At 31.9% G+C, this 15,031-nt stretch overlaps 1 protein-coding gene across 1 annotated transcript; it reads left to right on the forward strand.

Moving 5' to 3' along the window:
* Positions 1-225: 225 nt before the first annotated feature.
* On the forward strand, positions 226-3,018 carry LOC120114534 (SHUGOSHIN 2-like). The gene is made up of 8 exons (XM_039135404.1): positions 226-456; positions 537-574; positions 655-763; positions 857-880; positions 1,002-1,070; positions 2,456-2,585; positions 2,688-2,751; positions 2,823-3,018. The coding sequence occupies exons 1-8, from the start codon at positions 292-294 to the stop codon at positions 3,016-3,018; spliced, it is 795 nt and encodes a 264-aa protein (XP_038991335.1). The 5' UTR covers positions 226-291.
* Positions 3,019-15,031: the final 12,013 nt, after the last annotated feature.

The following is a 15,031-nucleotide window of genomic DNA, read 5'->3' on the forward strand; positions in this document are numbered from 1 at the left end:
GGGGATTAGCTATGGGAAGCCGTTAGAGCCCCTCAGTTTGCCTTTCGTTTCCTCTTTATTTTCTCTTAATTTCTTTCACGGCTTTATTATCCGGGAATCCAATTCGTCTCTTTTCATAGACCAAAAGGGAAAACAATCAAATTTGCTTCTTCACTCTTTACTGTGAAGAATAAATCCACTTCTTTTCTACATATGGTTTTTCCAATTCCATCAAAATCACCCCCTTTTTCCGTTTTGATTAAGCTTCTTCAACCTGTCTAGTTTTAGAAACTTTGAGGCAGTTTTCACAGAATGGGAGGTGAAAAAATAGGGAAAAGATCATCTTTAGGAAACCTGATGAGGAAGAGATTGTCTGATATCACCAATTTACAATCACAACCCAAGCCTTCAACCCAACACGAAAATCCTAAACAAATTTCTCCTGTTGCTGAAGATTACATTAATCAGTTAATTACGGTATTTTCTAATCCGGGTCTTATTTATTTTTGAGGTTTTTCATTTAATATTTGTGTAATTTTTTGTTCACGTAAAACCAGGAAAAGATGACGCTGATGGAACTTATCGAGGAGAGAAAGTATCCTTTTCTATTCTTTTCAGTTTTGTGGCATTCAATGAATTGATGGAATTTTGTTCTCCTTAATTGTGATTTAACAGTAGGATTATTGAATTGAGTGGAACTGAGTTGCAGAATCTGAGAATCTGTTTACAAAAATTACAACTGCAAAATTGGAACCTTGCCCAATCAAATACTCAAATGTTAGCGGTCTGTTTTCCAGCCTTGGTTTTTTGTTCTTTATAATTTCTGAAGTATTTAGTTGCTATTATTAATACTGTTTTCCATTGTGTGGTTTTTCAGGAGCTTAATTTAGGGAAAGATAAGGTAGGTTGGTTGGTTTGGGACATTTTAATCCCCTGGAAAAGGAGATTTGGTGTTTTGGCTTTGGTTACTTACTGGAGAATCAAACCTATTTTAATCTTAATTTGGGGTCCAATCATTTCAGGTGAAGGCTCTGCAGCATGAGCTCGTATGCAAGGATGCTCTACTTAAAGCAAAAAACCAGGAAAATAAGGTTAACATTATAATCTTACTATAGTCCTTATACTATGCATGAATTATGGGTTTAATCCTTGGACTTTATTTTGTTTTATTTTATTTTTTATTTTTAAAATTTCAGTCTCACACAACCAATATAAAGACCATGGCTTTCAGAACCAGACCGGTTAGCGAACCGGTCATGCTACCGGTTCACTAGTTCAACCGGTCGAACAAGTCCGAACGGTCAGAAAAACCGGACGACGTCATAATTATTTAAAAAATTAAATAAAAAATACCAAAAATATTTAATAAAAAATAATTTTTTATATCACAAGTCATATTCAAAGCAAGTCATAACATATATAAGTTAAAAACCATAAAATCAAGTGAAACAAAATGATTCAAATTAACTACAACATAATATTTAAGATAAAACATATTAAATAATATGAGAACAAAATGAATTTAAAAAATAAATTTGGGGTTAAAAAAATCATAACAAAATGATATTGTTTGGTTTAATAAAAAAAAAATCTCACATGGCTAAGAAACATAGAAGAGCATCCCAAAAGTCTAAAGAATAAAAATATGAAAACAAAACAATCTCACATTGCTAATAAACATAGAAGCGCATCACAACTAACTTCTATAAATAATAGAGGTAATTTGGCATTCAAAATCATGGAACCTTTTGGTGAGCATTGAGTGAACTATTCTTTCACTTTAATCAAGCTCGAATTTTAGGCTTCAATCGAATTCTAATTTTTTTTTGAGTTAAAACTTTTTTGAGTTCAAGTTTCAATATTATATTTCGAGTTTGAGTTGAACTTGATAATTTTTAGCTTGTGAATTTGAGTTGAGTTGAGCTTACTTTTAAAGTTTTCAAGTTCGAGTCGAGCTCAACAATACTCGAGTTTGACTTGGCTCGTTTAACAAACGACGTTGTTTGATTTAATTTAAAAAAAAAAAAAAAAAATCCGGTTTTTTTCGGTTTTCAGCCGGTCCGATTCGAACGGTTCAACGGTTCTGATCGGTTCACTAATAGCGGTTCAACCTTTAGATTAAACCGGACTAAACAACGATTCCGATTAAACCGTTAACTAACTGACGGTCCATTTTCAAAACAGAGATAAAGACTAATCAATTTAAAAACTGAAACTAAAGGCTGCAACTTTCACTTGGTATTCGAGCCAATAACATAATTTAATTTAATTTAACAGATTTAAGACTATTGTTCGGGTGAAGAGTACAATGATTAAATATATAGTACAAGGACCAATAAATCTAAATCTTATGCATGGTACAAAAATAGCATTCAAATTTGAACTTTCACATTTAATATAGCTACAACAGCTTAGGAACACATTTTCTTTACCCCTAAAGAGTTGACCTTCTGGTTTTCTTGTACTATGGGGGCAGGGAAAAGTGGATAGCGGCTGCCAAAAGAACTCACATGTGGGACACCAAGGAGCAGAAGAATGCATGGCTAAAGCTAATGACGACGACAAGCATCGAGCTCGAAACAGAAGACAAAATGCTAGAAGTCAATGTAAATCTTATACAAGTTCAACACTGACTGCCTTTCATTTTCGTCTTTTGTTCCTCTAAATCTGTTGAACTGACATATGGGATTTGTGAGCCAATTGTGCAGCCATGGGCCCTTCAACTACAAGCCAAAGAGGTGGAGGAGAGAAAGGGAAGATTGAAAACAAAAGGTCAGCTTACTCATTTATTTAGCTTGATGATATTCGGGTTCTAAAACCACTGCAGCTCTTGGTTATTGCAGGCGATGCTTGAGGAGAAAAACTGCTAGATTGAAATCCCAAGAACCAGAAATCCTATTTGAGCTCGACGATATTGGCTTTGCGCCAATAGTTTCATCTGAAAGATGTTCACTAGGAAGACCATTGCGCAAAGCAGCTGAAAAAGTGCAATCCTACAAAGAATTTCCACTTAATGTTAAAATGAGAAGAACAGATTGATGAAGTACACCCCATTCCTCTTCTTGTAACCTTTGTATTATTGTTTGTTTAATGTTGGCCAGAATATTCGTGTGTTTTGGAATGATTATGTTGTAATTTTAGTAGTGGCCAGAATATTTTTGGCCAAAACATCTAATCAGAAAGAAATGGAGAGTTTAAATTAAAGCTAATTTGATCCCATCCCACCAATATTGTTAGATTCTTGATGTTGCCAGCAACAACTGGGTTTTGTCCTATTTAACTACTGAACGATAATCAAAAGAGAAAATCTTCAACTGTCATTACGTAAGATATCAGATGATGGTGGTGAGCCCAAGAATTTTTGTCATTTGATTCTGCTTTGTAGTTGTGTTGTTGGTTAAATTGCTTGACAAGTCCCTACGATATAAGGTTTAATAGTGAATTAATCACTTTTATTGCATCAGTGTACATTTTGCGGTTAATCTTGAAATAGAAAAAGGGTAAAGTATAGTAATGGTCACTGAACTTTTCTAAAACTTTCATTTAAGTCCCCTAACTTTTAAAACTTGCAATACAGTCCTCCAACATTTAGTTCGTTTGCAATATGGTCCCCGACGTTACACTGTCGTTAGTAAGTTTGCAATATGGTCACTGAACTTTTCAGACGCTTGCATTTAGGTCCCTCAACTTTTAAAACTTGCAACATAATCCTCAATTTCATTCTAAACCCTAAACTCTTTTTCAATTTTGAATTTTCTTTTTCGCTTCTCTCTTCTCATTTCCAACGTAACTTTTTAGTCGGGGATGCAAGGGAATTCTAATCTAACTTTGAATTATGAGGAGGTGTTGACTTGAATAAGGGTTCATTGAGAGAAGACCTGACCAAGGGATTATCGGGACCATCAATGATTCAAGGTGTAATGTTAGATACAGGTCATGTCAGGTGAAGCATAGATGTTCAATGAAATGCTTGTGAGAAAAAAAATGGGGTTAGAAATGCAGAGTTGACAAATACTACTAAGATGAACTAAATATCATTGTTGAAAGTCACCAACAAAGCTAGATTATTTTTTTATAAATGGAATATAATAATTTCTTCGTTTAATCCTTGTGGTTAAAGATTTTTCAACAGATTATAAATATAATGAATCCCAAACACTGCATTCATCTCTCAGTCTCTTTCGCTCACATGCACTCTTGTTTGGTTTTGTTCTTCAATTTTCCGCCATGTAAAATTGTAAGCCCAAGCAGTGCTCTGTCTTTTAGCTTTTTATTTACAAAGAAAAAATAGAGGAAGAATTGCTGGAACGCAACACCAATTGCGTTTATTTCTTAGCCTCTCCCCTCACTTATAAGAATGTATTTATTTTCTCTTTTGGGCTATCCGTAAGTAAGCTTTTCCTTTTTCGTACTGTCTCATTTTCAGCTCGTATTGTGTGTTTTTTGTTGAAATTTTTATGTTTCTGGAACTTCATGTCAATGATCTGGATATTCAGTGTTAGTTTTGAACCAAAACCATCTATTTTCTTTATTTCTTCTTAATCAAAACTTTTAGTACTCCTTATGAGATATATTAGTCCATCAGAATAGAAGTGAAATAGGGTCCTAGGCTAATTTTTTTGATCTTCTTGTTTAGTTTTTCTTTAAATCAGGGAATTGGTTGTGAGTATCGACATAGTGAAATCGTCAGACTCAATCTGAGAGATTATTGTACTAGTTTACTGGGAATTGTATTGATTCGACCTGTGGCTTTCGACGTCCTGTGAGCTCATATTCTTTTTAATAAGTTCATGTTGATTATGAGACTCATATATCGTGAACGAATTGAAATTTTTACATGTTTTAGAAATTTTACAGTTGAATTGTATTGAATTACAGCTTAGAAGACAATTCTGCATGCTCACAACTCGAAAGGAATCATGACAGGATAATATATTTGGAGCAGCTACTTGACCCTGTCATGATGCCTTTCGAGTTGCGAAAGAGATTGATATGTGAATGTGTTGTTTGAAATTTCATTATATTTGATCATCTGTTGGAAAATCTTTAACCACAATGATTAAACGAATAAATTATTATGTCATTTATACAAAATAATTCCAGCTTTGTTGGTGACTTTCAACAATGATACTTAATTCATCTTAGTAGTATTTGTCAACTCTGTATATCTAACCCCATTTTTTCTCACAAGCATTTCATTGAATATCTATGCTTCACCTGAGATGACATGTATCTAACATTACACCTTGAATCGTTGATGGTCCCTATAGTCCCTTGGTTGGGTCTTCTCTCAATTGACCCTTTTTCAAGTCAACACCTCCACATAATTCAAAGTTAGATTAGAATTTTCCATGCATCCCTGACTAAAAGTTATGCTAGAAATGAGAAAAGAGAAGCGAAAAAGGAAATTTGATATCGAAAAGGAATTAGGGTTTAGAATGAAATTGAGGATTATGTTGCAAGTTTTAAAAGTTGGGGACCTAAATGCAAGCACCTGAAAGTTCAGTGACCATATTACAAATGTACTAATGGTAGTGTAACGTCGGGGACCATATTGCAAACGGACTAAATGTTGGAGGATTGTATTGTAAGTTTTAAAAGTTGAAGGACCTAAATGAAAGCTTTAGAAAAGTTCAGTGGCCATTACTATACTTTACCCTAGAAAATATTGTGTACTAGAGAGTATGGGTGCTCAATGAGTTAAGCAGCTCGAATTCTATTCGGTCAAAATTCGATAAAAGCTCGACTTAGGTTGACTCGACTCGATAACTTAATGAGCTCAGTCGAGCGAAGTCCAACTCAACTCGATAATTTCGTGAGCAATTCGTTAATTTTTTTATAATTTTTTACTAGTTATATTAAAAATTATTTCATTAAAAAAATTTACTAATTTACTAATAGATGATAAATGACTAATCTATTAATTTTTTAATAAAATACTACATTATTAATTAATTATTATTATTTTACTACACCCAAAAATTAAAAAACCTAATTATTATTTTAAATTTTAATATATTTTTGGATTTTTAATTTTGGGTTTAGACTTTGAATTTGTTTCATACACTCTTTTGATAATTTTTGGTTAAATTTATCAATTTACATTTATATTAAGCTTTATATAGTATTAGTAGATTTTACCTATAGTTTAAAAAATAAGATAAAAATTTTGGTGAGCTTAACGAGCACGAGTCAAGCAAAATTTTAACGAGCTTAATAATCAACGAGTCGAGTCGAGCAACAAAATTTTTTAATGAGCACTGCATAACTCACGATCAACTCACTTGATAAGCACCCCTACGAGAGAGAGCCACTCATCCGTGGTTGGTGGGTTATTTACTTATTAGCCGAGATAGAAAATTGTGTAAAAAAATGATGACTTTGTTTTAGTTTTGTTCATTTTTTATTATTAATTTTAAAAAATTATGTTTTGATCATTTGTGTTATTCAACTATTAAATTTTAGTCATTTATATTATTAATTATTACACTTTAATCATTGAGTTATTAACTAATGTTAGTTTGATGCCATGACACGTTAATCAAAATAGGTTAATTTTTATTTGACCCATGAAATTCAGATAAAATACTATTTTTATCTTAATTTTTAGATAAAATATTATTTTGATTCTTAAACTTTAAATAAAATATCAATTTGATCATTGAATTCGATCAAAGTCTCCCATCATTAACCACCACTCCATTATCACCGTTGGTCGCCATCGGCCGTTGTCGCCAATAATCGTTGTAGCTCAAAAGTTTTAATTCACTCTTTTTTTTGTCTCTTGAACGTGAATTCAATGTACATTTCACCTGTTATTTTTCACATATTTAAATTTTGTTAAAAAAATCGTATAGTTTTTTACAAATTATTTTTCATTTCTCTTATTTTGATCTCTAAGTGACATTAGCATGGCAATGACCTACCACGTAGGCAAAAACGCTCTTACGTGAGAGGGCCTTCCAAAAGGCGCATTTTTGGAGGGCACACCTTAATCAATATGAATGTCATTCTAGGAAAAAAAATCTTATGAATGTTATTTTGATAAAAAAAATGATATTATTTAGATAAAAAATACCATAAATATATAATATTCATCTATAATTTATAATTTATAATTTATTAAATCTTTGATTGATTTAATATCACTCATCAATAGGATGCTAAATCAATTGATAAATTATTAGCAATAAAATTTATCTTAAATAATAATTAATATTGTTATAGTTCTTTTCTTTTTCAATTTAATTTTTAAATAAAAATTAAAAATAATTATTCAAAAATTGAGCTTTCATTTTAGTTTTGTTCATTTTTTATCATTAAATTTGATTTTTTAAAAATATTTTGATCACTTACATTATTAATCTATTAAAATTTTGTCATTTACATTATTGATTATATATTTTAATCACAGAGTTGTTAACTATGGTTAATTTGATGACGTGACACATTAATCAAAATGAGCTAATTTTTATTTGACCCTTGAACTTTAGATTAAATACTATTTCGATCTTAGATTTTAGATAAAATATTATTTTAACTCTTACATTGTAGATAAAATATCAATTTGATCATTGCATTTAGTCAATATCAATACCAACAAAAATGAAATTTATAGTGAGAGGAAAATATGTCGACTATAAAAATCGTGAGGGTTCAACTCCTTTTATCCCCAACCCAAAAAAGTCCATTTTCTATCTATTCATTTTATCCTACCCTTTTGTTAATGGTTCAAAGTTCCTTCTGTTTCTCATTTATCCTATTCTTTGTCATTTTACAAGCGTATCCTAGCAAATTTTGTTCTCTTATCTCATCACAAATCTTGTGATATATTGTGATATACTCTGATATACGTACAAATCTCTTGAGCAAGAAATACCCTTTTGAATGATTCATAATGCATATGATTACTCATATAGAAATTTACAAAGTCTTCCTTTTAAAGATCCAAGAAATTCCTCTAACGAAGTCTCCCATCGTCAGCCACCGCTCCATTGTCACCATCGGTTGCCATCGATTGACATCGATTGTCGTCGCTAACAATCTTTGCACCTTAAAAGTTTTAATTCACTCTTTTTTTATCTATAGAGCGTTAATTCAATGTCCGTTTAACCTACTACTTTTATTTATTTCTATTTGGATAAAATTTGTATAGTTTTGCACTAGTTATTTTTCATTTCTTTTATTTTAATCCATAAGTTACGTTAGCATGGGAAAAGCTTTCGGAAGACCTACCACATAGGAAAAGACAACTGTACATGGGAGAGCCTTCCAAAAGGTGTAATACCCCAAATTTTAACTAGTGAAAAAATATAAGTTTTGAAAGTTTAGTGTCTAAAATATAAACTTAGTAAAAGTTTAGGGACCAAAAATATAATTATTAGAAGTTATATATGTTAGCATGTAAATGATCAATTTGGCCTAAAACAAGAATTTTCGTGATAATCAGATTTTCGGTACGAGATTTGTGTTAAAAGTTATAAAGCGTTAAAGTTCAATATAGAAATCGGATAATCAGATCGAGTCAGAATTTCACTAAATTTTGAAGGATGATGGATAAGGGTTGGAAATGTTATTTCTATATTTTAGATTTGAAAATTGCAGCACATATTAGTGTAATTTTTCAAAATTGGTTGAACAGTGGAAAAGTCGGTGACTAACATGTAATTTTTTAAAATTGCATGGACAAAATGGAAAGTCAAAGACAAATTGATTCATCTATGACTAAGGAATATTTTAATGGAAGATAATGCAATGGCATTTGGTAATTTTCAAGTTTCATTAATGGCAATTTTGGGATTTCTCATTAATTGAATTTTAAATTCAATTATATTATTATTAAGCCATGTGTCAAGGATGATAAATACTAGAGTAATTAAAAAATTAAACATATTTTCAGCCATCTTCAAGCTTGAGGTTGAAACCACCATTACTACAAGGTAAATATTTTATTTTTGATTTTTAAGCTTACATGATTAATATTTAGACTAAATTGTGAAATAGAGAATTGATCTACATGAAATTCTCTATCATTTGGTATAAGAAATTCATGTTAAGTATGCTTTGGATGATGAGATTTGGTGATTAGGGTTTATGAAGGGTTTATAGATTTTGAAGATTTAATGGAAGATTATTATTTTTTTATGTTTGAGATTAATTCTAAGGCTTGTATGATGAGTAAAACTATGTGTAAAGCCTTGTATTGAATTTGGCCATGCCAAGGGTTTTAGGATATTGATTGATTTTGATTCAATTTGATATTATGCTATTTGGAATTGCATGAACTTGATCATAGGAGGTTGAATTCATGGTTGAAAATGAATGAAATCCTTGCCTAAATGCACTAATTAGGTTCGACCATAAGGAATTTTTTTTTGGGGAGGGGATATTGAAAATTTTCCTATGGTCTAAAATTGGTATTAGAAATGTTGTATGTGATTTAGATATCAATTTGGATCAATTAGGAGCCTTGAGATAGTAAAAAGTCTAATTTGCAAGCTTTGAGAATTGTGGAACATTATTGATTAAATGGGATGTTCAATTGTAAATTTTAACATTTAAATGCTGGAACTTGAAGTTGGGAAGTTGATTGGAGCCAAATTAGAAGTTTAGTAAATTTTATGGATGGGATTCGAAAAGTCTCAAAATTTAGGGACTTGATTGTGAGCTTGAAAACATGTTGGTATTATTTTGAACAAGAAATATTACAATGTTGGAAATTTTATTAGTATGCTGATTTTTGGGTTTAATTATTTGAGTTTGGATCAAGTTGCAAGTTTATAAAGATTAGAGGTTGAATTCGAAAAGACTAAGAAAGTTTGGGATGAAATTGTAAGTTTTTGAATATTACAGTATTGATTTGAGAATTTTATTAAGGTGCTGTAAGTTTTAGTAATTAAGGTGAAATGATCATAATGATGAAGGGCTATTACGAATTTAATGGAAAAGTTAAGGTGAACTCTAGAAAGAATTCATAGTTAGTAGTTTGATTGTGTAATTAACAAAAGTTGAAGGGTTGATGATGAAAATAAATATTTATGAAATTGAGAGAATATTTTGAGAAGTTTGAAATTATGTTGGAAGTACGATTTAGTTTCATATCAATTAAGTATCAATTTTATTTTTATAGATTTCTTTTATATTATTAAGTTTAGATTATGTTAGTTTGATACTAACATATAGATTAAATATTTTATGTTATTATATGACGTTGTCAAATCACAATAAACCTAGCGAATCGAGTGATCCGAAAGGAAAGAACTAAGCACAAGAGTAAGGAGTATTATATAAAAGTTCGATAGTGAGGCAAATGTGAGTGCAATTTACTTATTTAACTATTATGATCAAGGACGACTTGAGATAAGTCGACCTCATATTATTATTATTATTATTATTATTATTATTATTTCAATTATGATTTATAACTTTTAAGTATGGATTATTTCCATAGTATCTTCATCAAGTTTTATGAATGGTTTAGGGTACAAACTACCCAAGTTTATGTTTTACGATGATGATTTAAAAATGGTTCTGATTTTGACATGTTGTTTATTTAATGGTTATGATATAATTCAAAAGCCCATTGTATGTTGCATTAAGAGTCATAGGTACAATTTGCATGCCATGAGTGGAGTGAATATGATTTTGATATGATATATCTGTGTATATTATGTACAACACTGTTGGTGCAGATGATATGATTGCACTTGAAGTATATAGTATGATTCTTATGATAGCATTGAAGTGCTTATTGTGCATACTCGTCTGACTCACGTACCTTGCATTCTCTTAAATATACTTTGGGCTATGAAAACAAAATATGAAAGTTTTGAAAAGTGTATGACTGAAAGAAATGTTATATGTTTATTATGTCTGATATTGATTATTATGATTTTTGATAGAATCATAAGATAATTCTTTTCAGGTTTCTAATGAAGAAATAATTTGAAATAATCAGTTTGAACGTTTTGAGATTTTATTTGAATTACTTCTGAATGTTTTAATATACATATGTCATTTTATATGTTTTATCTCACCTTGATTTATTATTGTCTCACTAAGTTATACTTAGCGCGTGATAATTTCATGCGTAATAAAGAGTAGGACGTGTTGTGAGGAGCCTCCTGAGAATCTTTTTGAATATCATCTATATTATTAGTATCAGTAAGACATCTTTGATATTACTTTTGTATAGAAGTGGCATGTATATTTATGTTATTAGCTTGCTTATTTGGATTATGTCCTGTAATAGTAAATTAGGATTATTTTATTTTGACTAGTCAAGTTATGCCCATATTATGAATAGATCGTTTATATATATATACTATATTATGTTTTAAATGATCTTAAAATGAAGAAGTGTTTAGACAGTTCTATATAGTTTATGAATCATCACTAAACTACATAATTATCTTAAAAATGGATTCGTTTTAATGATTAAATAATATTTTATGATTTTACAAGATCAATTAATTAGTTTTAAAATTTAAAATAGAACGTTTTAGAATGAAACAAAATTTTAAGAATTTATGTTTAATGAAGGTTTGTAAAGTTGATGTAATATCTTTATCTCATATTTTGAGACGTATACGGGCTATGAGTGTTACATTTATTGGTATCAGAGCTATAGGTTTAGTCGATTCTAAGTCTAAACAGAGCCTATGTTATGTTAGAAATATGTACATGCCACTAGGATGTCAAAATTACTAATCTGGTATGGTTTGATGATTTTATTTATGATGTTGCTCCTTACTAACGTAAAGTTTTGTGATTGTGTTTAGAAGTCGAATTCGAAGGGCTCTAGAAGAGTGTCTGCGAATTGTGATTAATATATATGGTCACGAAAATATGTGCAAGTATACACAATTGAACAAGTAATACAGTGATGAGTGAGTATCATATCCATAGGGATTGGAGAAAATTGATAAGTTTAATCAAAGCAATTTACTTTACCTAAGTATAGTTAGTGTTGAATAATCGAGTAAAGAAAATGAAAAGAACACAATAATTTTAACGAGGTTCAACAATGTGCTTATGTCATCGGTGCCCTGGGCGACGCTGGATTTGTCATTTAATAACTCATAGGTTTTGGTTACATCTCCTTTATAATAAATAAACTCTTATACATATTTTTTTAAAAAAAACCTTGTATCGTACTGCGGGGCTGCGCCCCCGCACCCTCAACCTACATAATCGTAACCCCCACTACGAGACTTTCTTTATAAGGATAGATGATGTTCACTCCGCTCCGCTCCATCCTCTGTCCTCTTTACCGGTATATTTATGAGCCATACCTAACAATCTCCAGCTTGGTGAATATCATGCCCCTTAGGAAACATTCAATGTGGGTTGGGTTACCTTACTTTTTTAACAACTCGAAACACTCAATAAGTCCAAGCAATGCATGCACTTGTCTGTTGTATTTGGCTTGGTGAACATATCAATGACATTTGTACCTTCTGAAACAAAATCTCTCCAGATGAAACCAACTCTCTGATGTTGTAAAACCTTACATCAATATGCTTAGTTCTAGCAGGATATACCTGATTCTTAGCCAGGTGAATAGAACTTTGATTTTCAAAAAGAAACTGAACTCTACCTTGCTAAATACCTAACTCCTTCACTAAACCAGAAAGCCATAAAGTTTTTTTTGCAGCTTCAGCCGCTGCCATGTATTCAACTTTAGTTGTACATAATGCCACAATAGATTAAACAGTAGACTTCCAACAAATAGGCCCTCCACCAAGAGTAAAGACATACCCTGCCGTAGATCTTCTATTATCCAAATCACCCGCATAGTCTGAATCCACATATCCTACAGCCAAAGGATTATCCCGCTGACTACCAAAAACAATTACATGTCCCACAGTACCCTTTAAGTACCTAAAGATCCACTTGACTGTTTCCCAATGTTTCTTACCATGTTTAGACATGTACTTACAAACTTGACTTAGGGCACTATTCAGGACGAGTACATATCATTGCATACATCAAGAAACCAACAGCATTAGAATACATAACCTTTTCCATATCTTCAGCTTCCTTATCTGTCTTAGGGCACTATTCTGATGAAAGCTTAAAGTGATTCGCCAATAGAGTGCTCACTGGTTTTGCGCTGCTCATCGCAAACCTTTCTAGCATTTTCTCAACATAACCCTATTGAGATAGCCATAGTTTCCTTGAGTCTCTGTCCATGCAAATTTCCATTCCAAGAATTTTCTTTGCAACACCTAAATATTTCATATAAAATTCCTAACTCAATAAAGTTTTCAAACCGATAACATCATTCATGTTCTTCGCAGCAATTAACATATCATCAACATACAATAACAGAAAAATAAAAGAACCATCATCAAGGCTTTTAACATAGACACAACAATCATACTCACATCGCTTGTAGCCAATCTTGATCATATAGGAGTCTAACCGTTTGTGCCATTGTCTCAGAGACTGTTTCAACCCATACAAAGATTTCTTCAATCTGCAAACTGAATGCTTGTTTCCAGGTTAAGTGAAACCTTCAGGCTACTGCATGTATATGCTCATCTAAATCACCATGCAAAAAAGTAGTTTTAACATCCATCTGCTCTAAATGCAAATCCCAACTAGCCACCAATGCAAGTATTGCTCGAATTGAAGTGTGTCTGACCACAGGAGAAAATTTCATCAAAATCAACTCCTTTCTGTTGTGAAAAACCCTTTGCAACCAAACGAGCCTTGAACTTCTCCCCATCTTTTTCTGTTACTGTTAGTTTCTTCTTATACACCCATTTGCAACCAATAGGCTTCTTACCCTCAGGAAAGTAAACTAACTCCCATGTACGATTATGATTCAAAGACTCCATCTCCTCAACCATGGCAGCCATCCACTTGTCATTTTCATGACTAGTAACAACACCATGAAAAGTAACTAGATCATCACTGCTAACAGTAAATGCAAAAGAGACCAAGTCTTCAAAACCCAATATGTTTGGAGGCTTTATATTTGTCCTTCTCACCTTGTCTCTGGAGAGACTATAATCCTGAAAATCAATCGTAGCGGAACCACCAGAAGTCGGTTGAGAAGTTTCTATTTTCTCAACTAAAAACTGTTTAAAATCCACCACTATCATGTCTTTCTTCTGTTGCAGCATGGGTTGTTCATAAAAAACAACATCTCTACTGATCACAATTTTCTTCGCAACTGGATCCCATAACTTAAATCCTTTGACACCTGTCTTGTAACCTAGAAAAATGTACTAATTTGATTTTGCATCAAGTTTGGATCTCATCAGCAGGTACATACACATAAGAAGGACAACCAAAAATCCGTAAGTGATCAAAAGTAACATCATGACCAGTCCATACCTCTTTTGTAGCTTCCCAGCCAATGATTCCCTTGGCGATCTATTAATAAGATAACACACCATGTTAACAGCCTCAGCCCAGAAGTGTTTGGGAAGCCCCGCATTCAACCGTAAACATCTGGCTCTTTCATTCAATGACATGTTCATCTGTTCCGCAACACCATTCTGTTGTGGTGTCTTGCGCACTGTAAAATGTCTCTTAATCCCATGTTTCATATAGAAGTTTAGAAACTGTGAATCTGTGTACTCTGTACCATTTCCAGGCCACAAACACTTGATTTTTCGTCCTGTTTGGTTTTTTACCTCATCTTTCCACATCTTGAACTTCTCAAAAAAGTCAGACTTCTATTTCAAAAAATACACCCAAACTATCCATGAAAAATTCATCAATAAAAGTAACATAATACCTAGATCCACCCAAAGACGATGTCGTGGAAGGCCCCCATGCATCATAATGCACATAATCAAGAACCCCTTTAGTTGTGTGCTTCCCAGTCTTGAAACGAACTTTAGTCTATTTACCAAGAACACAATACTTGCAAAAATCGAGCTTACAGCTTTTAACACCATGCAACATATTTTTTTATGTAATTCAACCATACCACGTTCACTAAGATGAGCAAGACACATATGCCACAGTTTGGTAGTATCATAACAGGACTCAATAGAATGAACTCAACAAACAACGGTACTCACTAACAATCTGT

The sequence above is a fragment of the Hibiscus syriacus genome, unplaced genomic scaffold (genome assembly GCF_006381635.1).
Source record: "Hibiscus syriacus cultivar Baekdansim isolate YM2019G1 unplaced genomic scaffold, ASM638163v2 tig00110234_pilon, whole genome shotgun sequence".
NCBI classification, from domain to species: Eukaryota; Viridiplantae; Streptophyta; class Magnoliopsida; order Malvales; family Malvaceae; genus Hibiscus; species Hibiscus syriacus.

Excerpts from the sequence above, each read along its gene's own strand:
- LOC120114534 (XM_039135404.1), top strand. The coding sequence starts at position 292 with ATGGGAGGTGAAAAAATAGGGAAAAGATCATCTTTAGGAAACCTGATG. Across the intron at positions 457-536 it reads ACATTAATCAGTTAATTACG|GAAAAGATGACGCTGATGGA; the intron begins GTATTTTCTAAT and ends ACGTAAAACCAG. Across the intron at positions 881-1,001 it reads TTAATTTAGGGAAAGATAAG|GTGAAGGCTCTGCAGCATGA; the intron begins GTAGGTTGGTTG and ends CAATCATTTCAG.